This window comes from Hyaena hyaena, unplaced genomic scaffold (genome assembly GCF_003009895.1).
Source record: "Hyaena hyaena isolate Hyena2069 unplaced genomic scaffold, ASM300989v1 scaffold_81, whole genome shotgun sequence".
Lineage (NCBI taxonomy): Eukaryota > Metazoa > Chordata > Mammalia > Carnivora > Hyaenidae > Hyaena > Hyaena hyaena.
Window position 1 is genome coordinate 1844086 of NW_024080714.1, and position 26180 is coordinate 1870265.

The 26180-nt window shown below is 40.8% G+C and overlaps 1 protein-coding gene across 1 annotated transcript in view; it reads left to right on the forward strand.

The window, feature by feature from the left end:
• Window positions 1–2033: 2033 nt before the first annotated feature.
• NOX3 (NADPH oxidase 3) overlaps window positions 2034–26180 on the forward strand; it is a 59515-nt gene continuing 35368 nt past the window's right edge. Inside the window, exons 1-8 of the mRNA XM_039234124.1 lie at window positions 2034–2081; window positions 2709–2804; window positions 2906–3016; window positions 4259–4343; window positions 12898–13043; window positions 16080–16261; window positions 19753–19882; window positions 25297–25389. Of these exons, the coding sequence (XP_039090055.1) occupies window positions 2034–2081; window positions 2709–2804; window positions 2906–3016; window positions 4259–4343; window positions 12898–13043; window positions 16080–16261; window positions 19753–19882; window positions 25297–25389 (891 nt within the window). The remainder of the gene's footprint in view (window positions 2082–2708; window positions 2805–2905; window positions 3017–4258; window positions 4344–12897; window positions 13044–16079; window positions 16262–19752; window positions 19883–25296; window positions 25390–26180) is intronic.

Below are 26180 nucleotides of genomic sequence, written 5' to 3' on the forward strand. Positions count from 1 at the left end.
ACAAATCATTTCATCATGGAAGATTATTGGCTTAAAGAAATGAACATGAAGACTTTACATCTTTATATTGCTCACTATTAAACAGGCTCCTGAAAATTTTTCACTTAGTGTGCTCTAACCTCAGGTTAATGCTGTCAAAATACCTGTACTTTTATCTATTTCTAGAGGGGAAAGTTCCTCAAGAATGATGTCTTTTTCTTAAGAGCAGCAAAGTTGCTAGATTTTTACTGGTAAATTTAACACTTCCCCCAAACAGGCGTCATCTTCCGTGAGTGGGAGTGTGTGTATTTGTGAGTGTGGGTGTCCGCGTGTTGGTTTGGGAAACTGCGGGTGAAGACCGGCTCCAGGAGGTAGATATGATAATGAGCCCAAGAAAACAAATGGAGAAACAGGCTCAAAAGACATCACCTAGTCAGGGCCGAATGACAAATAGAAAATGCATCCATTCATCAAAGCACTTAACCGGCAATTCCAAGTTCAAGATGTCTAGAAATACTGCTTCTCTCTCTTGGCTATTTTAAATAATGTTGCAGTAAATATAGGGGTGCATATATCCTTTTGAATTAGTGTTCTCATTTCCTTGGGGTAAATACCCAGCAGTAGAATTACTGGATCATAGGGATCATTTTCATTCTCTTTATGTTGAAATAGACAATGTACATAATCATGCATAATAACTTATTGTTTGTAATTAATACATTAAATTACACTAATTCCTAGAACTTAAATGTGCCCAATTTATAGGAATGAAATTAATATCTATAATGAAGTATGTTTGATGAACAAATCCATATATTAGTATTTAATAAAAAGCACAGTATAAGGTAGTGGTTAATAATAAAGTTGCTCAAGTCAGAGAGAACCAAATTCAAGTCCCAACTGCTCCTACTGCAAGAAACTTGACTGGGCCGGTTTCCACATTTGTGTAATGGAGCTTTTAATACCTATCCCATAGAGTTAATGTATGATTCAATTGGACAATACTAGAAAAGTTCTTAGCCTAGTGCCTGAATTATTTAGGATTTAGGAGGAGGAAGATGATGATGATGATGATGACTGAAGTGATGAATACCAAATTATTGCTCCTACCAGGTCTAAATTTTTTTTTAATTCTTGTAAGACCACTAAACAGATTCACCACATAAAGACAGAGCTTAGGCAATTGTTTCCTCCTATTTTCATCTTAATTGCCTGAAATTTTTAAATGAAATACTTAGGCCAGGACTAACCAGAAAATTGCCTCAATCAGAACAACTCTGTCTACCATAGTAGTCATAGTTATTGTATTTAACATGTATTTAACCACAAAATCGTGGACTGGCCAGGTTCACACACAGCTCCTCTTGGAATCACTAAGCATAGAAGGACATTCTCATCTATGTCATGAGTGGGCCAAGAGGGATTAGGAGGAAACCTAGAATTTATTCCATCAATCCCACAAATATCATCCACTTCATTCTTTATAGTCATACTCAAAGATCTTTTTTCCCTTTTCTTCTCCATCTTCTGAAAGATTGTTTAATTCATATTTATTTGCCACTATTCTCTATCTTCTATAAAGGATTTTTTTTAAAGAGCAGGGAAAAGAAGTAAAGAAGTAGAGAAAATAAAGTAGAGAAAGTTCAAGTGAAGTGTTTTGCTGTATCCAACCCTCGGCAATGAGGTTATTTCTCGAATTTACATAAAGACGCATTATCATATTGACTGCAATCATGTAGAAAATGAATGGGATATAAAGTACATGAGGATAATTTCATAAAATGAGCTTTCTTTTCTTATGAAATCTTTGAGGAAGAGGATCATTAGACAGAGACTTGCCTTGTATTCAGCCAGGTCAGGAGGCATGTCAGCCTGATGATATGACTTTGGCAAGAAGTCCTTAATTAGAAATTCTTCGAGAGCAGCTCCCACTAGGTGCTTCCTAAGATAAAAAGACAAAATAATCTACCAGGGAAGCCCTTACTCAGGATACAACATCCAGGCTCAGGTGAATGAAAGAAATAATTTGCTGACAGCAAAAGAGCAAAGCTGTCATGATGGGCTGCTGGATTTTGAATGAAAGTGTCTCCATCATATTAGGAGTAAGTATCATTTTTGTTATTCAGTTTAAAATGTATATATTAACTAGTTTTTGATTTTTAAGATAATTGTAAAGGAATGCTAAATAGCTTGAAGTATTACTTGGGTAAAAGACTAAACCTTGTTAGAAAACATTCAGTAGCTATATTTAATTTACCCTTGCAGAATCATGTAAAGTTGTTTTTCGATTGAGTTCATTTTTAATTATTTTTAAAGTCAAGTAGTTTGTTTTTGCATAATGTATGAACTGTTTCTCTAAATCAAATGAAGTCTTTGAATTAGACTATGAAATTGGAATTTTTCTAGAGTACTTTCTGAGTTGTTTTTAAAGATTTCCTCCTTTTGCCATCATCGACTTAAAACATTAGAGCAATGTTGATTAAGAAGGCTTTGTAATTTTCATTAAATGCCTTAAATATACCCATATGTGTTTAAAATCTTTTTTATAAAGTTAACAATTTATTACCATTGTAATCAACAGTTTAATCTATGAGAAATAAGTATCGAGTAAGTGTGATTAATATTGAGAAGCTCTTTATTTCATCCTTTAAAAGAAGAACCCCAAGTGATTTTGAACAGAAGAAAAGATTGAAGATAGTATTGATTGGTCTCTTTTCATTCAACACTAGCTCTCATGGCTGGGAGTGAATTTATATCTGTTTATCGACACATTCCATTGGTATGAAGAGGAAGAGTCTTTCCTTTACACACGAGTTATTCTGGGTGTAAGTAGAGTTGGTGACTACCATCATCATTTCGGAAAGCATTCCATCTTTCCTAGCTTCCTTACTCACTGCATCTCTCTTGTGTCTTTATATATGGACAGTCAACACTGGCTTGGGCGCGAGCATCTGCAGTGTGCCTGAATTTTAACTGCATGCTAATTCTCTTACCCATCAGTCGAAATCTTATTTCATTCGTGAGAGGGACAAGTATTGTAAGTACTAAAATAATTCCAGTTGTTATGATTTACTAGAGCAAGTGCCATGAAAGACAAAAATGTACTTTACTGTGAAATTCCTAATAATTCATGTTGGGATAGAGGTTCATTTCTTTGTAAGAGAAGGCCTAATGGTGAAAACTAAAAATCAGAAATTTGTACATTTAATTTGACTTATGCGCTTGCCATTCACTCCCTGCTTGACATTGGAGTCTTTGTTCAGCCTTTCTCTGATACATTTGCTCCATTGAAAAGAAGATGGCTAATAAAATTGACCTGACTCACTAAGATGCAAGTATTATAACAGTTTGAACTACTACCATTTCTTTTTTTTTTAATTTTTTAATGTTTTATTTATTTCTAGAGAGAGAGAGAGAGAGAGACAGCATGAGCAGGGGAGGGTCAGAGAGAGAGGGAGTCACAGACTCTGAAACAGGCTCCAGGCTCTGAGCTGGCAGTCAGCACAGAGCCCGACGCGGGGCTCGAACCCACAAACCGCAAGATCATGACCTAAGCGAAAGTCGGACGCTTAACTGACTAAGCCACCCAGGCACCCCAGAACTACTACCATTTCTAATTGAAAGGAAACAAATGAGTAGTTGAGTCAAATGCCACTAAGGACACATCTCTCTGAGCTCTCAGCCCAGGAATGCACAGTCATAGCACACAGAATTTAGTATGTAGATTTAATGGGACATAATGGGACATTTCCTAATTATATTAGCTTCACTGTTTTAGATACTGTGTTTCCTGCTAAACAGGGTAATGTGCTATACAGAAAAATGAGAACTTCCATAACTCTTACTAGATGAAATGATTTATTATACAATCATCATCATAATTTTATGAATATTTAGATACAGATGAACATAAGGCCTTTCTTTGTGTAATAAGGAATACTTCATAGATTACTTAAGCCACATCCATGAGGGTGTTGGTTTCCATCTTCATTTTCTAAACTAGTTGTGGCATGGATATTAGCAGGTTTATTCTAGAAGCTTGACTTACAGCCAGGGAACTTTTCTCACTTTCACTTTATTGAGTTGAAATTTCAGTAAAGCCAACAATAACCATTTGGTTTGTCCATTGGGCTAATTAATGGCCACTAACTTCTGGGCCCCACAGCTCCACCTTCAGGAATTTAGAGGCAGAGCCTGAGTCCAGCACCCTTGGCACTCAGGATGCTGTCATCTCTATGATTTTTCTTTAAAATTAGACTTTTACTTTATGTTACTCTAGTGCTGCAGAGGACCATGGAGGAGGCAATTAGACAAAAACCTCAAATTCCACAAACTGGTCGCCTATGGGATAGCCATTAATGCAAGTAAGTGTTTCTTATTTATTGCCCGGTGGATTTTATCCAACCTAATGCCTAATTTGATAATTTTGCTTTAATTTCCCCCTCTGCCAAAGGCTCACCTTAAATAAATCTTTGCCTTCCATTTGACCACATAAAACTTACGTAAAAGGATTTTTAAATTTCTAATTTACACTCATGCAGTTTTCCCTAGCAAGCCTTCAATTTATCAAGGAAAAGTATATGAAACTTCATTTTCATTTGTGAATAATTAAACTTGTTGATAATACAACAATAAATACCTACTTGCAAAATGAATACTGTGCTATTCAATGTAATCCACATTGGAAAGAAAACTGACCTATACTCAAAATCTCATTCACAGTCATAGCAAAATGACTACCAAATGACATCATAGGCAGTAAAAGCAAAAATAAAGCAAGATTGGATGAATAAGGTTCTGAATCGTATTGAGCTAGTGGATATAAAAGGACCTTGAAAAGATATGAAGTTTTATAGCATATAAAGTGTTATTGTTATTTCTTGAATAAGAAAACAAGAGAATTCAAGAGAAATACAATAAAAATTAGCCAAGGTCTAAGGTTAAACCCTAGTGAGGAAGAAGCCAAGTGATAACCACCTCGTTTGTGGTTTTGTTGGACAACAAATAAAAGGCTATCTGCACAATAAAGAGTTATGGTTCAGGACTGTTTCCCTCAAACTAATTTAACTATAAAATGTTTTCCTCATTTGTTTTCATCCTTTCATGCATAAAAAATAGCAGAGTAAAAAGAACACTCAAAACAAATGTGGATTTAATTAAGCAACAAGACATGACAGACAGTGTCCAAGTGCCAATTAACACAACTTTGGGTGTGCAGAGAAGTTGTGGGGAGATTTCCCTATTGATTGTCTTCAGTGCCAGAGTAAACAACCCAGGAAATGTTTGTGAAAGGTCTTTGCAGTTTGTTAAGAAATAAGGGTAAAAAGACATTGTGTCTAGAGAGAAACCAGCCAAGGGATGGGGGGGCAAAAAACAAGCTAATGCATCTTTATGTCCCAAGACCTACAAAGGGCTGAGTCCACAGAGGGACCAAAACCCTCTGATGAATGAATTAAATGCATGAAGGTATGAAGACTCAGGGAAGCAGATTTCAGCTCAGATAGGGAAGTCTTTTCCAGACCTTCCAAATCATCTAAAATTAGAATGAGGTTCCCTGAGAATACGGAGTTCCCTGTCATGGGTGGTGTCAGAGTGGAGTCCAGAATGATCCTTGCAAGCCTCTTCAGAGAAAGAATTCAAGGGATTTCAAGGCTTCCTTTAAAATCTTAATAATATTGGGGTTCCCCAGGTGGCTCCATCAGTTAAGCATTTTCTTGATTTCAGCTCAGGTTTGATCTCACAGGTTGTGAGTTCAAGCCCCACATCAGACTTTGTGCTGATAGCATAGAGCCTGGTTGGGATTCTCTCTCTCCCTTTCCCTCTGCCCCTTCCTTGCTTGGTCACTCGCTTGTGCTCTCTCTCTCTCTCAAAATAAATGAACAAACTTAAAAAAATAAAATATAATCCTAAGAATATTTAGTCCCTGCATTAAAAGAGGAGATAAAACACAGTAAAATGGCAGGAAGAATATTATCACTATGCAATAGGTTTAAGGCAGAACTGGACTCTAAGAGAAAAAGAGAAGGAACCAAACAACCTACAGCATCAAAACACATCAGAAGAGGAAGCAAAAAATAAAGAAAAATGTGTTATGCAATAGTTTTCTCCTTAAACCTTTGGGTATGTATATTTCTATGTAATCATAGATCATTAGAATAGATGCATTCGTGATGTATATCGAATATCTCCCATGTGCAAGATACACTAAGAGAAGCTAAAACCTGAAACTAGCGTAGTCAATACTGTTTTCAGAATGGAGTCTGATTTCGCAGGGGCAGCAGTTGACTAGAATCACATGATCAAATTATTTAATACTCCTGCTGCTGACTGGTCCTGTGATCTAAGTTTTTGTATGCCTTTTTGCTTGATGGAATTAAAAGAACAATAACACAATCTACCCATCTCCAGATGTGCAGACTAGTTCTCAGGACGGCCCTCTTGGAAACCTACACAGTACAAGGTCATGCACTTGCCACTATTGCATAGAGAGTCAAACCCAAGGTTAGGATGGCCCGCATGCCCCGTTCAGTGAGCCCTGCCCCCTCCCCCACCCTCCCTTCTCTCCACTCGCCTTTGCTTCTTCCCATTGGCAATACCCAGCCACTGGGTCCCTGAGTGGGCTGTGCCCTTGTCCCTGTTAAATGCTCTGCCTTTCCTTTCTCAATGCAGAAGACGGCATATGCAGGACTCTCTGCCGGGCCCGCCTTCCCCCTGAGCCACCTTTCCTGGGGACCTCAGCGACACCTCCTACCACCTAGTGAAGTTTCTCAGACGCGGATGGCCTCCAGGGCTGAGATGTGCCTTATGCACCTTGCCTTTCCTTGCCCCTGGCACATAATAGGTCCTCAACAAATATGGTCAAGCCTGAGGATGAGCAGGAGTCGGCCAGCAGGGGATTAGAGGAATTTGTGGGAAAGGTCCAAGCCGCGACAGTGCAGGGGCTCAGGGACCCAGCAGCGGCTGGGGTGGGGGAAACACGGCGTGGGCAGAGAACAGATTCACAATGAAGCTGGTTGTCCCGGAGGAATTCACATTCTGCCGCTACAAGATGAATCAGGGCGCTCTTTCTCCCTCCTTCCTTCACGAATCCCTGGAGAGAAGGAAGCATCCCCTCGGGGCCTTCTTCTGCTTGAACCCCCACTGCCTTGCCGGGCTCCCAAACCCCCCAAGGGCTCCCCAGCAGGGTCAGACTGCTTCTGAGAGCCAAGCGCTGGTCTCCCACCTCCATGGCAACCAGCAGCACGGGGCTGTTTCCATTTCCAGCAAAGGCAGGAGGGTGGGGAGAAAGCTCTCTGCTTCTCCCAAACCCTGACATAGCAATTATTACATTTCACACTAACTAAGAAATGCGGCTGGCAACTGCGCTTTTAGAAGAGGGGAAAAAATGTTAAGCCCTCGTTTCGTAGATGCCCCGTGCTTTTCACATTTTGTCCTTCTGGTGTATTCACTTGGGAAAAGCTGAAAATGTCCCCGTGCTTATTTTATTAGCATCGCCCATTATGCTGCTTTTCAAATAGCCGACTGGCTTAATAGAGGTGTGTAACCTTGGAAGAAGTGCATCCACATCGGAGTTTGCGTGCCAGCCCCTAATTTCTCATCCGTTCCTCTAGAAGTTGAACTGCAGGCTTTAATTGGTCAAATCATTAAAGGATGTAATTAGAGGCTGGTGGAAGGAGGCTGGGGAGGAGGAGGGGAGAGGCAAACAATGGTATCTATAATCAAGGGCATCACCGAAAACGCAGTGACAGGAACTCTTCTTTTGGCTTCCTGCCTTCCCGCTCGCCTGCCTATGATAAGAGCTGCTGGAGCATTCGCCAACCACTAATAAATCATTTTCAGGGACCTGTAACCCCAGTGGTATAAAAATCCCGGTATCACAGCCTCTGCGTTCTTATTAATGTGGATCTTTTTGGACTCTGTGGTCCACAGTAGACAAAGACCCTTCCAACTGAAGAGTAGTACTGTGAGCCTGAGCTTCCTTCAAAGGGGGGTGCAAATAGTGACCCAGACAGCGTCCATCCAGTAGGCTCCAGGGGTTTGCAGTGACTCACGTGCAGCTTCTGATGAGTTGCTAAAATGAGTTCACAAACCTCAATAAACATACGAGGTTGAGAGGAGTGGTCTCTGAAAAGAGTACTGAGAAAAAAGATTTGGAGAGCCTGAGATAGAGAACAGTGCCAGAGGCCCAAACTCTTCAGGACCACACCCCTAAAGAATTGCTATGAATCCAGTTGTGCCAGAGGCATTGGGGGCTGCAAGGACGCTGTCTCCTTGGTCTTGTCTAGTATGATTTTTTTAATAACTATATTTTTATTTATATTTGAGAGAGAGAATGAGCAGAGAAGGACTAGAGAGAGAGGGGGACAGAGGACCCATAGTGGGCTCCACTCTGACAGCAGAGAGCCCGATGCAGGACTCAAACTCAGGAACTGTGAGATAGTGGTCTGCACTGACATCAGAAGCTTAACTGACTGAGCCACCCAGGTGCCCCCTGTCTGAATGATTTCATGTGGTTTAGAAATGAGTGCATGCACGGGGTGCCAGAGTCCATGTATTTCTGCAGAAATCAGCCCACAAGCTTGAACGTTTGGGTAAAGCGCAGCCAGGATTTGTCCCTGGGTCCCTATTTCTGAAGGCCACTTAATTAGGAGGTGACTAACTCCAAAATGACTGTTATCACTGACAGGCAGGCAGAAAGATAGCAAGAACTGACTGCCCTTCCAAGATTCTCCCTCAATTATGCTTCCTTTGATCTCCGGAAAAATGAAAAAGAAGGAAAGAAAGAAGGAAAAGAAACTTTCTCAGGGCAATTGGCTTTAATTGTAGCCTTTATGATTTTTTTTGTTCATTCTTCAATAAAATCTCCTTATTTGAACTCAGAAGTTCACACACCAATTAAATGTGCATTTTGTGGTTGGTTCAAGACTGCTACTGTCTTTTAACTGTAGAAGTACTTTGGTGTGAAAATAGGATTGTGGAAAGACCCAGTTATAGCATCTTGTAACCTGGCATTTGGGTGGATTCTGGAAACGGGTATCTTAAGCTCTTCCATGGGCTCAACAGAAAGTCCTCAGAGGTATCAGAGCAAGCACACCTGCATAACTGATGGTATCGAATTTGCCACAAACCCCACAAAGCCCCTTTTAGTCAGTGTTGATTTTGAAAACTTATTAAAACATGTGTTTCGTGTTTGCATTACTTTCCCATTGAACTAAGGATCCCTTTGGGATGATAATTGGTCCCAGTTAATTTTGATGGAGATGCGGGAGCCAGACAGCCAGAAAGAAGCCGAGATATTGCCTAGTTAGTTTCAATCAAATTGCCCATTTTACAGATAAGAAAGTGGGCTGAAAGAAAGAAACGAAGTAACGAGAGGCAGCCTTCTCCGTGTCCTGGCTGTAGCAAATCTAATTCTAGTAACATGATAGAATTCTGATGAGTAAGAGAGAGGAAAGGCAAACCATATCACTATTTGATCACATACTGGAAGCACCTGGCCCTGTCAACATAGATGACGTGGCTATTCACATTAAAACAACTGAGGTGTGTAAAGGGAAGACTAGAAAATGCAATGTCTGAAAACAACCCAGCGAAATAAGTGTCTCCTAGGTATTTACCAGGTCCCAGCCACCATGGGGCTGGTAAGTAGGATACCTTGAGTTCCAAGCCAAGATCACAAGAAAATTAGGGTTAGACCTAAGAGGAAATAAAATGTTTGGACAAACCAGACGGCATAAGTAGTTTTCCCTCTGAGAATTCCTGGGATAAATAAAATAAGATATTCTACTTTTTACCTTCTATGTGTAAAAAGAGAACAAAATGGAGGTAGTTAGAGCAAAGGAGCATTTAAGACATGAATTTTAAAGTACATGAAAAAAAAGCTAGAAAGAGTAGTTTTCAACATATTCCCTCAAGAGCTACCTCTTAAAAAGCATCTTGGGTTTTCTTATACTACTTCATTAGTTTCTTGAGCTCTGTTATGGGAGACCTGGCAATAAGAGTAAATAACTAGTTCAATATCTTTGCTCATTCAATACGTGCACTTAAACTTAGTTTAACAGTGTCAAATTCTCATGTGGAAATCAATCTAATAGAAAATAGATTGTGATCAACAACTTCTTACCCAGGTGAAGGATGTTCTAGAATGCAGAATATAAAAGACACAGAATCTATCCTGTTTCCCTTCTGCTTGTCACATGTGGATTATGGAATCGTAACTGTTGTCACTTAAGTTGGTTTGAAGCTCAGTATCTACTTCTGTAAAATGGGGACAGCGCCTCTCTGTCTAGTGTGCTTTCCTCCACAGAGGAGAACTGAGGACAGCCAGAGGCTGAGGGGTAAGGGTAAAGGGGCAGAGAGGGAAGGAGAGTTTCCACCCACCTGCAAAGGTTGTGATTAGTTTTAAGAGCTATTTGACTCTAGATTAAAAACACCAAGTGAACCATTCAAAGAGCTTTAGCTAAGCCTGCAGGAGAAATTAGTTTTCAGTGAACAGTAAAGTATAACAATTATGAATCCGTGAAAAGAAGCAATATAACTTAAAGGTCAAAAATTGAGCTCTGGGGGCATCTGAGTGGCTCAGCTGGTTGAGCATCTGACTCTTGATTTTGGCTCAGGTCATGATCCCAGGGTTGTGGGATTGGATTGAGTTCTGAGTCGGGCTCCACAGTGAGTATAGAGCCTGCTTACGATACTCCCTCTCTTCTTTTGCCCCTCTCCATGCCTGATGGCTCTCTCAAAAAAAAAAAAAAAAAAAAAATGTAAAGGCGCCTGGGTTCAGGCAAATAGGCTTTTATCCCATCCTCGCCATTAATGGACGACAAGTGCCTGAACTTTTTGAAAACTGGTCTGTAAAATGGTAATTGAACAAATACCTGAGGATTAAATGAGATGATATGCCTAGAGCATTTATAATGGCATTTGGAGTATAGTAAGTATTCAATATCTGTTAGTTCTGAGAAGTATTACCTATTGCTTTTTTTTTTTTTTAACTTTAAGATAATTACCAGAAAACAGCAATTAGGAATACTGCTGAACATGTTTGTGTTCAATTTAGCAACTAGTTTCCATTTCAAATAGAGCATATTGGAAGACATGGGTACCAGACAAACTTCCTAGCTCTGTAGATGCTGAGACTAAACAAGGCAGCTCCTTCACAGATATGCCGCATATAGTGACAAATGGAACACAAGGAAGAAACACAATGCCTTTTGGGTGCCACTCTCACAAAACCCATAAGGAGTGAGTCAACATCATGGACTCAGAAATATTATCATGTGCTTTGCCTTCTTAGGTGGGTTTCAACCGAAAGCATATTCAAATGGATTTCTAACTTGAAAGCTGCAGGAAATGGTCAAAAATGTGTATCAGCAGTGAAAACACTACTCCATCTGCATCTGCAGACAACCTCCTGACCCTTTCTCTCTTTCTATAAGCTCATCGTCACTCAGCAAATCCTTTAAGTACACACTGGTAGCAAGCAATGTGTCCAGTGTTGATGTTTCAAGATGAATAAGCCTTGAGGCATCAGAGCCCATTGGGCAACATAGAGGTAAATGAATATTCATAACAGTAATTTCTAGGAAATGTTATAATCAAAGTATCACTGGCGCCTATGGAATTGAAGAACATGTTCATGGAAAACAACTTTTGAGTTGGGTCTTAAAGCATGAATACAACTTTTCAGCGCAGAAAAAGGAATGGTTCTGATCGAAGGAACTCAGGGGGCAGAGAGAAAAGCTAAATAGCAGATGGCATTTCTAAATAAATCTGCTACTCGAACCACAGAGACCAACATGCTACCAATATTCTCAGAAGTTTCTGCTGTTCCTTTTTCCTTCACTCCCCCACACCTCAACCCACAAAGTACAGCCACAGAGGACTCCAAAATTTGCATACAACATGGGGAGACTATAGAATAGTAGTAGCCACTGCTACTTTGCATGGTGGACAGGGAAAACAGGTAGCAACTGGGAAGTTATCTACACCCTGAGTAATGAATTCTCATTTCACACTTGAATCTGATCCCAATGGCTGGTGTCAATGGGTCACCCAATAGGGCTTCCATTTATAGGAACAGCATCAAGAGAGCCTTGTCTGGATGTTGTGACTGCTAGCTTCCCCACAGATTTCACAAGAGCGGCACTGAGCACGGTCTCCTCGGGCTACATGATGCTGTGTTCCCGATCTTACTCTCTTCATTTAAAATGTAGACCTCACCAATTCTCAGAATTAGAACACTGAGTTTTCTTCTGAAGAATATACAAAGAGGATTAGTTCTATAAATACTAGTTTATTTCGATCCTCTAGGAATAACACATCCAAATATATTGTGTATACGTGTCTGTGTAGGAGCATATATACATATATTCTAAAATATATAAAGGAAGAATAGAAAATATAATGTCTGAAAGAGAACAAAAACTCTTCCCTGAAATCTATCATAGATGCCATGTGCACATATGTCCATGTATATGATATACAGTACTCTAGGATAATGCTCTGTGATTGCTTGAAAACTATTATAAGATATAAAATATGGAATATACATATAACAGAATACGTTCTATATAAAATATGGACTACATATACAATGGAACATATATATAATTATGCTGTGATATCCTAATACCTATCCCACTTGCAGAATGAGCATAGGTTTATAATTAAATTAGGATGAATTGAGATTTGCTTTATTTCTTCCTATCATTAATGTGAATGTGGTGAATCATACCATATCTTTAGAAGTGGCCAGTCCACTCCATTCAAGACACGGTGAAAGATGCACAGATAAATCGCTCTTTGCACATTACAAAAACCAGAACAGGGAAACTTGACCATAGAGGCATTGTGTTTTTGAGTAACCACAAAGAAAGAAATCCAGGTGGCGCATGTCTGACGTCATCTCCTTGGCCGTAGCCATCCACACCGTGGCACATTTGTGCAACCTGGAGCGCTACCACTGGAGCCAGTCCGCGGAAGCAGAGGGACTTCTGGCTGCACTTGCCAAACTTGGCAACTCCCCAAATGAGAGCTACCTCAACCCCATCCGGACCTTCCACACAGTGAGTCCTTCCATCCAGGCTCCCCGGTTTCTCATCTGAAACAGCCTTTCCTTTCCCGATCCCTCGATCAGGAACACTGTGTTTCAAAAGCTTTAATAAAAGAGCTGGAGAGAAGTTTTTGCCAAATATGAACATCAATTTCACTTTTAAAAAAACTGCTATTTTGGGGGGCACGTTGATGGCTCAGTCGGTTGAGCGACTGCCTCTTGATTTGGGCTCAGGTCATGATCCCAGGTTTGTGGGATTGAGCCCTGCATGGGGCTCCATGCTGAACGTGGAGCCTGCTTAAGATTTTCTCTGTCCGTCCCTCTGCCTCTTCCCCCTTTTGTATGTGCTCTCTCTCTCTCTCTCTCTCTCAAATTTAAGAGAGAAAAAAAAAAAGATATACTTGGAGTGCTAGGGTGGCTCAGTGAGTTAAGAATCCAACTTCAGCTCAGGTCATGATCTCCCGGGTCATGATGTCCCAGTTCGTGAGTTCAAGGCCCACTTTGGGCTCTGTGCTAACAGCACAGAGACTGGAACTTGCTTCTGATTCTGTGTCTCCCTCTCATACTGCCCCTTCCCCACTTTCACTCTGTCTCACTCTCTCTCTCTCTCTCTGGGAAATAAGCAATTTTTCTTAAAAAGGCATTTTTTCATAAATGTTGCTAAGAGGTTATAAGCAGGAAGAGAAACTGATGCCACTTAATTTATATCCAAACATAATAAATACACCTAAATAGGAAATGCTGCAGCCTGTTAAAACCCTGATATTTTAAATTTTAAAGCAGTTCATGATTAGATATTTTTTGTTGCTGTTGATGTTAGAATCATAAAGCATGTGAAGTGCTGTCTAAATCCAGGGATTATAAATTGGACGTCTTCATTTTCAATTTGCAAATTGGTTTTGGATCTCTTCTCCGGTGTCATATTTTGGCACACATGTGCCTCGCTGGTTTGCCAAATCAGATACTGGGCAAAGTAGCTAATTTCATAATCAGACCTGCATGGCTAGTAGCATCATTAATGCTAATTACCTGTGTGCACAGAGTGGCAGCACATGTGAGAAACAAAAAGAAAACCAAAAAATGTAACGTCAGAAATCCACCTATAGAGATTACGAGCATCCTCTCCCTTCATCCACCACCTACTCCTTTCTTCCTGGTTGATCAAAATATTTTATCATGTCCTGCCCTATTGGAATTTGTATCCAGCATGTTGACCAGGCTAATTAAGAATTAGCCCAAGAAGAACCCTAATACAATGCACTCCAGCAACGGAAATCCCTCTGTTACCATCTGAGCCATCTCTTTAATGACCATTTTGCCCGTACAGCCTTATTTGAAGAAGCAAAATTCAAAGTCTCTTTTTTGGGGAATTCTTCCAAGGCATGTCCCTAATTACACTGTGATGATTTCCAGTATCAGGCTGTTGATGAGGTAGAGCTGCATTTTCTTGGCTGACAAAAATTAGAAGCACAAGTTTCAAAGTTATAAGTTGAAACTAAAGATGGCTGTAAGCCTGTGGGAAGGCCTGCGGGGTCACTCACTTGAGCTGCAGTATTTATCTCGGCACTTACGGAGGGTAATGCTTCTCCCCACCCTGCCCCAAGGCTCTGAAATGCTCGCTGTTACAGACAACCCAACCAAGAATAAGCCTTAATATTTTGAAAAGACTATAGAGTGGATAGTATTTATTATAAATGCTTTTAAAGGAATTTAACAAGATAATTAAGTTACTTCAATATAGTCCTCTCAAAATTTTAGAAGCAGTATACTATGTAAGTGCTACTTAAGTTCAAGTAATACCTTAAGTTAAATAATAACTACCTTGGGGTATTTGGATAAAGATCAATAATACAAACTGATGCGCTTGGAGAAAGTATCAATAACACAAAGTGTACATGATAGAGTATTTCTAAAGAGATGTAACAGCATTATTTGAGAGGATACATGGCAAATCAAACCAGTCTATAAAAGTATGTTGCAAGAAAAGGGAAGTGGGGATTTGCTTTAATAAGGAAAGAAGAATGATTTGAAATTAGCACGTCCTATGATCTAAATGGATTTCTAAAATGCCCGAGTACACTTGAAAAGAAACATCTTTTCAATGTTTTAGACATAGCCCTTTCAATTCTATTTCAACTATTTGCTGTATGAAGAAAAAAATAAACAAGAAGTCCCTATCCAAATTACCTTGAGGTCTCAAAGCAGCCCAAATTAATGAGATTTTACTGACAAAAGATACAGTGTGAGTTTATTGAGCTCATGGTCGGCTCAACGATGGTAACACAACGTATGAATACCAATGACTTGGCAAGAATATGGAAAACTCACAGCAAATACAAAATGCTTTGTGGTTCATATTCTAAAAGGCTATTTAACCATCCTGTGCACTCACAGGTCAGAATTCTGGCCTTTTGGCAGTGTCTCCCCAAAAAGAAGAAGACCTGGATCTTTATTGATCACCTAGGATTTACAAAGCCATTTTCCAACCCTCCCTGAGGTGGCATGAAAGAAATGCAAGTCATGGTCCTTCCAATTAAAAAGCAAGAGCAAGGAATAACTACCAGGGGGACAGAATGTGCAGCTGCTTTATTAGGAATGCCCCTGAGGGATCTCTCAAAAAAAAAAAAGTGTTTATTAATGTTAAAATGCAATTACACATGGCAATCCACACTTTTATTTTAAAAAATCAAAAACTTGAAACTTGGATTTGTTTTACAGGATTTTATCTTAAAAATGCATTTTTATATGTTTTCTTAATTTCAATTGCTCATAATAACTTTGACCTGAAAGTTGATTTATACAGATGGAAAAGATGTAAATGATTAAATGGCGTTTGATGAAATTTGAGCAAAGCAAAAGTCTGCCACCAGATGGAACAAAGGAAAGAACAGAGAGGCTCCATTCTTGGGTCATAGAGGGACCCTTTTTGAAGCTCATATGCCCCTGATTAGGACGTTTTGAATGACTCCTTGCTTGGACTCTCAAATATTGACCCTAAAATGGAAAAATAGAACCAGGGTATTAATGTCATGGTGCTTGTTTCTTTTAGAACACCATCACTGTGTCACTAACGACAATTGCGGGTGTTACTGGCCTGATCATCTCTCTGACTTTGATCTTGATCATGACCTCTTCCACCGAGTTCATCAGACAGGTCTCCTATGAGCTGTTCTGGTACACACATCATGTGTTCATCATCTTCTTCATCAGCCTGGCTATCCACGGCGCAGGGTAAGTCCACACTGTGCTCAGAGTATAAGATTTTATCTCTGCGAACCTCAGAATCAACTTAGCAACCCTTTGGATGGGGAATAAGAAATGGCAGGGACTAAAGGAACTTTCACTGGAGCAAGCACCTTATTTTAGAAACTGGAAAGAAGCAACATAGATGGTGAAGTATATTTCTTTTTCTTGCTAACTGTTGGGGGAGACTTGACCTGTTTATAAAAAGCAGAAATTTTAATGAATGCTGAAAAAACAGTAGACCTATGTTTCATTCAGAATATACTTCTGTGATCGAAATGACCTGCAGTTAGTCAAGATATATATTTTGGACACCTCGATTTCACTTCTGCTTAACCAAAACTGCCCACTAGGAAACCCTGTGATGGAGAGAGAAGGGTGTGTGAGATGACAATCAGACCCAGGCTCTGCCTCTAGTCATCAGGGTGGCTACGTGCAAGCCCCTTATATTCTCTGAACCTCAGGGCACCTGGGCAGCTCACTCGGTTAAATGTCCAACTCTTGATTTCCGCTCAAGTCATGATCTCATGGGTCGTTGGGTGGAGCCCTGCATCAGGCTCTCTGCTGTCACTGCAGAGCCTGCTTGGGATTCTATGTTCCCCCCTCTCTCTGCCCCTTCCCTGATAGTTCTCTCTCTTTCTCTCTCTCAGAAATAAATATTTTTTAAAAAATTCTTTGGACCTCAATTTTGCCATCTGACTTCTGGGATTCTTTCTTGCCCAAACATCCCATATAAAGCTGTTCTGGCATTCAACACCTGTCTGAAACTGTTAGTCTCCTCATCAGGAAGCTAGAGTAGACCCTGAAACATAGCACCCTCAAATATAATGTTTTCAGTTCCTTGAACAGTCTTAAAATGGCTCTGGACAAACCCACCAATGAATGTCTATTAACTAGTTTTTTCCAACATTAATTATTTCATAAGTTGATGTCTTTTTTTTTCCATTTCACAATTTTCAAAACACATCCATGTGCATGATCCGTTTGACCCCAACAACAGTCCTGTCCAATAAAGACCCCACTTCACAAGGAGGAAACAAGTTCAGAGGGTTAAGTGATTCCCTCAAGGTCCCAGAACAAATAAATGCCAGTATCAGATGTAGGGCACCAGGCTTCAGACAATCAAACCTTTTCTGGTCACAAGCCCCTAGAAGAGCCCTTCACGTGCTCTCATTAAACATCCCTCCACACCTGCAGCAACGTGGGCAGGGATGTTGCAAACACCCTGTGTGGTGCTCCACCAGCTCTTCCTCTGCTTCCCACACCAGCAGACGCCCTCTCTTGCACACCTTCGCCTCCCAACATTGCAGCTGCTGCATGTAGAGGGGTCTGGTACTGGAGGCAGGCTCTGCTTCTGCCCTGACCCAGAAGCACACGGCCGCAGAGACTGTGGGACCTAGCAAGTCACACACACGACACAATCACCGTGAGTCCCGCCTCGGGGCCCCTCTGCAGCTCTGCGTGATTCTCCACCACCAATCCTCTTCCCCACACTAAATGCTCCTTCCAGCTCAGCCCTCCACGTCTTGAAGTGGGTCACTTCTGCTACGGCCACAGCCTAAGCCTGACAAAGAGGCCCCCACCATCCTCCACCTCCTCTGACACACAGACCTTGTAGACAGAAGCATTCCCTCAGGGGACTTTACCTGGAAAAACTGTCCATCACTCTGCTCATCCTTACAATCCTAGTCAATGTTTACATTTATGTGCTGTCTAACTAATGCCTTTCTAGTCTTTAAAATTTCGGCAGTTGCCTCTTCTGCACATGTGATCCCTCACCCTGACCTTCTGTATTTTGGGTAACAGGATGGATGGTCCCAAAGGGCTCCCCCAAAGACTGTCAGTCCTCACTTTCTCTGTGGATTCTCCTCCTGAGGCTGGGCAGTTACCTCGGAATCACATTTGAGAGGCTCTTCATAACCCATGTGTGTCTAGAATTCCTTGTCCCCAAAATTACACACACAGCGCCCTGATCCTGCCTTCACGCAAGAGGATTTCAATGGGTGGTGTTGTGTTGGAGATATTTTTTAATATCCAAATACATTTCATAAGATGAAATATTTTAGTCATTTTAACTTAGTTGAAAGGCTTATTTTGGGATAAGGGTCTCATTTAATCCTCTCAGCTTGAAGTATTCTACAGCTACTGTTTACAGCGAAAAGTAATTTGCAAATTCTATACAAAATGCCAAGTAAAGGAGGATTATTGGAATGTGTTAAAGCCCACTAATCTTTCTATTATGGGATAGCATAGATGAAGACATAATTTTTTTTTTTAATTTTTAAAAAGATACCGCATCTGTGAAATGTTCTGAGGTTTCTTTAGATAATCTGGGGAATGTTACCTAGAGCTTGAGAATGATGGTGTTAAAATTTACAGAATTTTTTCCTCGGGTTTTTATTTATTATTTGCCCTTCCTGTGTCTGGTAATCATCTGCTCACGGGAGATTCACAGATAGTTGTGCTCTTCTAAATCAAAGGGATGTTATCATGTTTGGATGACTTTCATGAAACAGACTGGGCCAAAGGCCGAAATATCAGTTCCCTAGGCTGATGTCTAAGGTCCCCAAGGCCATTGCCACTCCCTCCTCCCATACCCAACAGGGCAAAAGGGGACATGTTACTTCACATGTTACTGCCCAAGATGGGAGCCTGTATGATGCTACAGTTTCTCAGTAGCCTATTTCTCAAAAATAAGTCAATGTATTTTACTCATAAACACCAAGGAAGTGAGCAACTCCCAGATTACATAACCTCAATCGCTACGCTTTGCGGCCCGGTACACCATTGGGTATACCAAAGCAGCTTGCCAAAGGTCAGTCAGTATTACATTTGTGGCAAATATAGCACAGCATGATTACAGAATTCTTGATCCAGTGCTCCATTCACGAAGGCAGGCTTCCTTTTAGCTCTCAAATTCATCAACACAGACCTGAAGACATACTTCACGCTGACCTATTTTGACTCTGCTGAACACTACACCTACTAGTGGTCACCAGGGAAAAGAATATCATTATTCAGGGCACTTCTGACTTTACTTGAAAACTTCTAGGTGCTCAGAAACAAATCCAAAAAGGGGAGATGTTAAATAAATCTGAAAAAGACCCAAATAGTACAAAGTTAGCCAATTAGCCCGAATCAGCAATCAGGACGAGATGTAACCTAATTAAATTCAACAGTCTACAAAAGGGTGTGTTCAAACAATTTCCCTTCATTATGAATTCTCTAATATAGACACTTTCAATTTAACACAGGATACCGCAGAGGGGCACTTCTTTTCTGGGATCTTCAAAGTTACTTGAAGCTTCTTAAATTCCTATTTTTAAAGATGCTTAGAGAAATGAATGACAGTCCAAATTTCAAGACAGTTGAAGTGTTATTTCAGAGCCCACTGTAGAGGATATATCTGTAGTGTCACAAGACTGCACAAAATCAACTTTAAATGTTTAGGTTTTGTTTTGTTTTGTTTTAATGGCAAGTCGGATAGTTCGAGGCCAAACTCCCGAGAGTCGACTGCTCCACAATGTCACCTTCTGCAGAGACCACTATGCTCAATGGCAGACGGCCGCCCAGTGCCCCATGCCTCAATTTTCTGGCAAGGAGCCTTCGGTAAGAACGCACCCAAGAGCTTTTAAAAATAGCTGTCTCCACAGTTAAAATAGCTAGAGCTTTATGTGCTTGAGAAAAGAGCAGCCCATGTCACCACTAGACAAAGCCAGCTCTTTATTAAGTGTGCTAATGGAGAAATCTAGTTCTGGATCATTTTAAAAGAGGTTTACTGCCAAAAGTACTCTGTCCATTTTGAAATGGGCTTTTGTGCTCACATGTAAATGCGGACGTCTGATATGGTAGAATTCATAGCACCGCAAACACGAATGACCGACCCTGTATCTGATTTACCACCCTCTGCTCAGCAAACTGGGCTCCTTGGCCCCCTGCGAAACTGCCTTCTCCATCCTAGGAATTACTGGCCACACTTCTCAAATGAACATTAAGCAACAACCAAGTGAGAAGCATGCCCTCTTTATTAAGCTTGCCTTCTTGCTTCCTACAGTTTCAGGGATCAAAAAAAATGGGGTCCTAAACACATTTACTTCCTATTCTAATTAAGCTTCCATGACTGAAATAATGATGTGAGGCAAAAAGAGACCTAATTTATTAGAGTCAATGACAATGTCCACAAGATCTGAAAAGGAAGATTTCCTGGGCATGCTGTAATCATTACCATTTGTGGCATAGGTAAATAGAAATATTTACGGTTTTCTTAGAACAATGCAAACTTTGGGGCACCTGGGTGATTCATGAAAGCAAATAAATGAAGCCAGCAGATTAAAACTAGAAGGACACAGTACCCCAAAATATGTGTCATTAAAAACGGGGTAATAGTATATAAATGGTGGGGATTCAGGAAATTAAGTCATCAACTTATGAAGACTCTAATAATTGGCTGTTTCTGAAATCTTCAAATATATTAAATTAAGCACTGGATTTTAAAAGTGAAAACTGCCTGGAGGAATGTTTAAAACCAAGAGAAACAAAATGGATGTGCCCATTAGACTGTGGTTCTTTTAATGGTCAGTATAGATTGTCTCTGTCTTAAACTCAACTATCAGTAGCCACTACCCAGCCTTCATATTAATGAGGAACGGGAATGCCTCTCTAAAATCTTCAGCTACAGCGTCTCCATAAAAAAAAAAAAAAATCAATACTCTCCCACACCTCATGAATACAGACCAGAGCCCGCTCCAGCAGCGCATGCTGACATTAATTATTATTAAAAGGGGGGAACTTACCCATCTCTCAGTTAACTCTCCCCTGCTACACCTCCTTGCACACCCAAACTCATGTTGTCACTCTTTCTCATTATTTTTAATGGATCCTGATTCAAAGCATGTGTGGGCTGTGCAATTACTACTTGGCTGGATGTACAATATTCTCTCTGATGTCTCATAGACACTGAATCCAGGAGGCATCCCAAGGACGAGGAAGGGCTCTGCATTTCACTGCACCACGTCTACCCATCGCTTCCTCTTTGCCTCTCTTAACTGCATTTTCCCAGTACTTTTATCGATAGAACATTTATCAATTCACCTTCAGTGGTGCGCTACGGACCGTGTACGGTCTCCGAATGGAGAACACACTTTGTACAGCACGTCGTAGGCACTGAACGGATCCAGGGAGCTGATTACACCCGTGGTCCCCTTCTATCTCAGACTCACAGACACGTTCAAGGCTCCAGACTCTAGGACTGCTCATGCAATCTATTCTCCAAAGAAGCCTGGTCTTTCTTAGACAAAGAAGCGCCTCATTTTATTTAACTGTAACATCAGCCACAGTAATAATAGTAATAATAACAACGACAATAGTAATAATGACAATAATAAGACTAACGCTTTCTAAACTATTAGGGAATTATGTCAACAGTATAGGAGGAAGCTTTCACTGAGGGAAAGCCAATTCAGCAAATGTTTTCTCAATAGCTGTTATATGCGTGGAGCTGCTCTATGTGGAAACTTCAGAGGCATGGTTCCTGCCTCTGAAAATCTTATTGTCTAGAAAAAGAGGCCATTTATAAACACACACATAAAATAAAATCAGAGCCAGTGTGTTCTTATTTTCTTGTAGGAATGAAAAACCAGGAGTGAGAGTGGAAGAAACAAGTTTCATTATTGCAGCTTTTAAATCAATGTAGCTTTATTTCTATCATAAAATATTCACTGTTGCATGACTTTTTGAGTATTTTTGGAGGAGAAAAAGTCAAGCAAAGAAGCCACAGAGTATTTTAGCATTAAAGAAACTCAGATGCCTAATAAGCCTGCCCCTTTGTTGAACAGATGGAGGGCTAGTGGCCTAAGATGTGGTTTCTGACCCGTGGTCACAAAGGCCATTCCCAGGAAAGCCACTTCAGGGAACCAGAGCTTCAACTCCATGGCTATGAACTTTCATCTCTACATGCTTCAACATTCATTCTGAAACTCTAGCCATCTCTCATCCCTCATTTTTCTGCTCTCTGCTGCTATCTATGAGAACATACCCCTGACACTGTATTTATCTTAGTGAATAAAGCTAAAACATTTAAGGGCCTGGAGGAAACCCAATTAATAATTTCCTCCAACTGTCTCATTTTACAAAACAGACACTTTCAACATAAAAGGCCAAAGATGTGGGGCGCCTGGATGGCTCAGTCGGTTAAGCGTCCAACTTCAGCTCAGGTCATGATCTCGCAGTACGTGAGACGCGAGAGATCGCCCACATTGGGCTCTGCACTGACAGCTTTAAGTCTGGAACCTGCTACAGATTCTGCATCTCCCTCTTTCCCTGCCCCTCCCCTGCTCACGCTCTGTCTCTGTCTCTCTCAAAAAGTAAACATTTTTTTAAAAGGTCCAAGATTTGCTTCAAGGCATAGGGGAAGAATGGTAACCCCAAGATCAGAAGCCAGGTCTTCTAAGACCCTGTCCAAATTCTACCTCACACGCGCCCTTCTTGCTCTGGGGTATGGCCTCCTTCTGTCTTTACTCACTCTTGTCTATCCAGATCTTTGCTGTAAGATAACCTACTATTCACCTCTGGCCATTCCCAGCCCTCACTCCCTAACTTCCAGGGGCTCCAGAAATACCATCCAATGAAATCAAACTGAGCTTTTTCATCCTGAAGCATTTTACATACTAGAGTAGAGAGAGAGCTGAGGATTAATAGCTTACATTCCCCTTCCTGACTAACTGTACGAAGAAAAACAATCCACTCCATTTTATCAACATGGAAAAATCAGAGACCATGACTGATGTGACACCACCAGAATGAAGTGTGTGGTGTCTAAAACTTCCTACAATGGGTGCGGAAGATTATTTGTAAAAATAAGTAGAGACTATGTGAGTGGTTTTGCAAATCTCTCTCTAAGCTTATACAGAAAGAATTGCATTCTTGCTATCATTTCTGTAAATATCCACACCAATTCTGAAAAAGCTTTCTGGTTCTTTCAAGCATAGGAGACCTAAAGACTCACTCCTTTGATCCAATCCCGTCCTTCTTGTCTACCCCTTGCTATCTTCTCCTTTACTCTGCTCATCATACTGCCTAAGCACAGCCTAGGTGGACAAAAGGCTTTGTTCCCTCTGCTATTCTGAACATGTTGCTGAACCCCACTGAGGCAGAAAAGAATAAGCAGGTCAAATTGCTTTGTGTTGCCTGCGTAAATTGAGCCTTTATCAGGCAAACAAGAGGCTCCCCAGGAAAAAGCAAAGAGGGCTGATGTCGGTGAGAAGAGGTGCCACGCAAACAGAGCCAACAGTAAACAAAAGAGACCCAAAAACACAAGAAAGATAACAGAAGCAAAAATAACACTAAAGGGCTTGTGACCTGTCAACACAACAGGCAGAGCAGGATAATGGGTAAGAGAGTAATGATCAACAAAGATGGGGAGTCAGCCAGAGAGGGGTTAGTGAACCTGGGTTCAAAAGTGTGAGACATCCTTCCCACTCCTAAGGTAGTGTGTTAAGGTAGTGTGTCAGGAGGCAGGTCCCAGTGCATTTGGGATCCCAAGCAGGGAATTTAGGAGGATTATGAAAGGCTCGAGTCCCGGTGCTGGCTCCCCAACCTGGAGTTCTGTCTCCCTCGGCAGTTCTACCCATTCCCACAACATCGGGGCTTTTTCTTCTTTAGATGAAGAATTAAGCTAGATTTCTAAGAATGTGTGATATCCTAAAATTCAACAAATGACTGAGTATCTCATGTTTGGTAAAACAAGGGTCAGGACCAATGTCAGCATTAGACAGAAAGAAGCATGATTACATGGAAAGTACACAGGCCAGGCAGTCGGACCCTTCTGGGATCAGGTGTTCCTGGTGCACCAAATTGCCCTTGTGACCCTGGACAATCTGTTTGATCTTGTTGAACCTCAGTTTCCTCTTCTGTAAAACAAAGAGAATACCATATGCCTCGTAGGGTTGTTTGGTATCTGACCTGGTACAAATCTTCCACCAGTTTATGTATTTATTTTTTAATTTTTTTACTTATTTTTGAGAGACAGAGAGAGACAGAGCAAACAGGGGAGGGTCAGAGCGAGAAGGAGATACAGAATATGAAGACAGTCTCCAGGCTCTGAGCTAGCAGTCAGCACAGAGCCCAACACGGGACTCAAACCCACAAACCGTGAGATCATGACCTGAGCCCAAGTCAAATGCTTAACCGACTGAGCCACACAGGTGCCCCAGTTTTCCACCATTTTAAGTTCCCATTCCTTCCAAGGGAGGAGGATGCCTTATGTTGTATACAACCACCGGTACAAGACTAGCCCACTGGCAAACCCATCATTAATAATGCAGATTGTTCTTATAAAAGGTTGACATAGGATGGAATTTATTAAGAATGAAAATGTTCACCATCACAATTGTCCAGAAAATAGTGGAGGATTGTGTTCTGATTCTGCAAACCTAGATTTAAAGTTCTGAGATACCACCTTTAAGTTTTATTCCTGATAACACTGGATATGCACGCCTGTGTGGGTGTGTGTGGATATGGGTGTGGATTTGGGTGCTTCGTCAGGCAGACACCCACGTTGTGATTCATCATTGGCCCAAAAGTATTACTGTTCAAAATGTTTTTGTGTAATTTCCCGTGTCCTTTGTTGGCTCAGGAATGTAGTTTCATAAGCCTTTGACTCTGGCTGAGTTGGGAGCATTTATACGACCCTGTCGTATGTAACATAAACATCAATCTGCTTTCCTATTTCTTTGCAAATTCAATTATTTCTAATTACATAAAGGCATCATTGATCAAGTAAGCATAAAAACCAATACAGGAGAGTTTAATCTCTTAAATAAGCTTGTACACTTCAAAGAATAATTGAATGTTATAGTATTTAATACAAGGAGATATCTTTATTGTTGATAACTGGCCCAAAGTTAAAGGAAAATGTCTGAATCCCATCATGTTATATATTGATTTCGTTCAAATTGAAAAGATTTGGATTCTATTTTCATTTCATTTTCCTCTCTCTCTCTCTCTCTCTCTGCTGCTCTCCGCAGGCTTGGAAATGGGTTTTAGGCCCTGTGGTCTTATATGCGTGTGAAAGAATAATTAGGTTCTGGCGGTCTCAACAAGAAGTTGTCATTACCAAGGTACGCGTGTAGCTTTATGTCTGAATAAAAGCCGGAATGTAGATGAAAATTTTTTATTAGCCCAAGCTTTTAATTTGCCATTTTTATGGCAGAACTGTCTGTAATTTAGAGGCCCATCTTCTGTTCTAATAATTGCTTGTATCCTGCACATCTTTTAGTGTGACTAATTTTACTGAAGACAGGGATCAGGGCTCCAGACTGGTACATGGACTTCTGTCTGATAAAGGTTATGGTGCTGCATAGAAGCCATCGCTTTTTCTCTTTCTTTCAGTTTCTCATTAGAGGACTTGGGGGGGGTGCTGGGTGGGGGGACTAAGCTTTACATTGGTCATGGTAACTTACACTATAATCACTTCCTTCCACATATGAAGTCAGGAATTTTGTAAGCACACTAATAATAGACATACATTTTCAAGGGCACACGCTCCCACTCAGAACTACTGAGCAGAAGACGGGGGGGTGGGGGGGAACAGTCACACTCAGGTTCAGAGAGGAAGAATGACAGTGCCCCACCTAGTGAGTGAGGGCTCTAAGGAGTGTTTTCCAAACTTGTACCCCTCCTCACAGCTCTCCAATTCTACCGTGTGCTGGAAGAAGATATGAGTACCTAGACCAGGAAACATGTCTAGGAGATTGAAACGTACCAAATACCCCGCCCCCGGTGTTTTAAACATCCAAGAAGAAATACTCTGCTAACCAAACCTGTATTGCTAATACAATATTAACAGAGTGCTCTGACTCCTAAACTGTCTTCATGGAAGCAGATGCATAGAAATTGCTTCATATTTCTG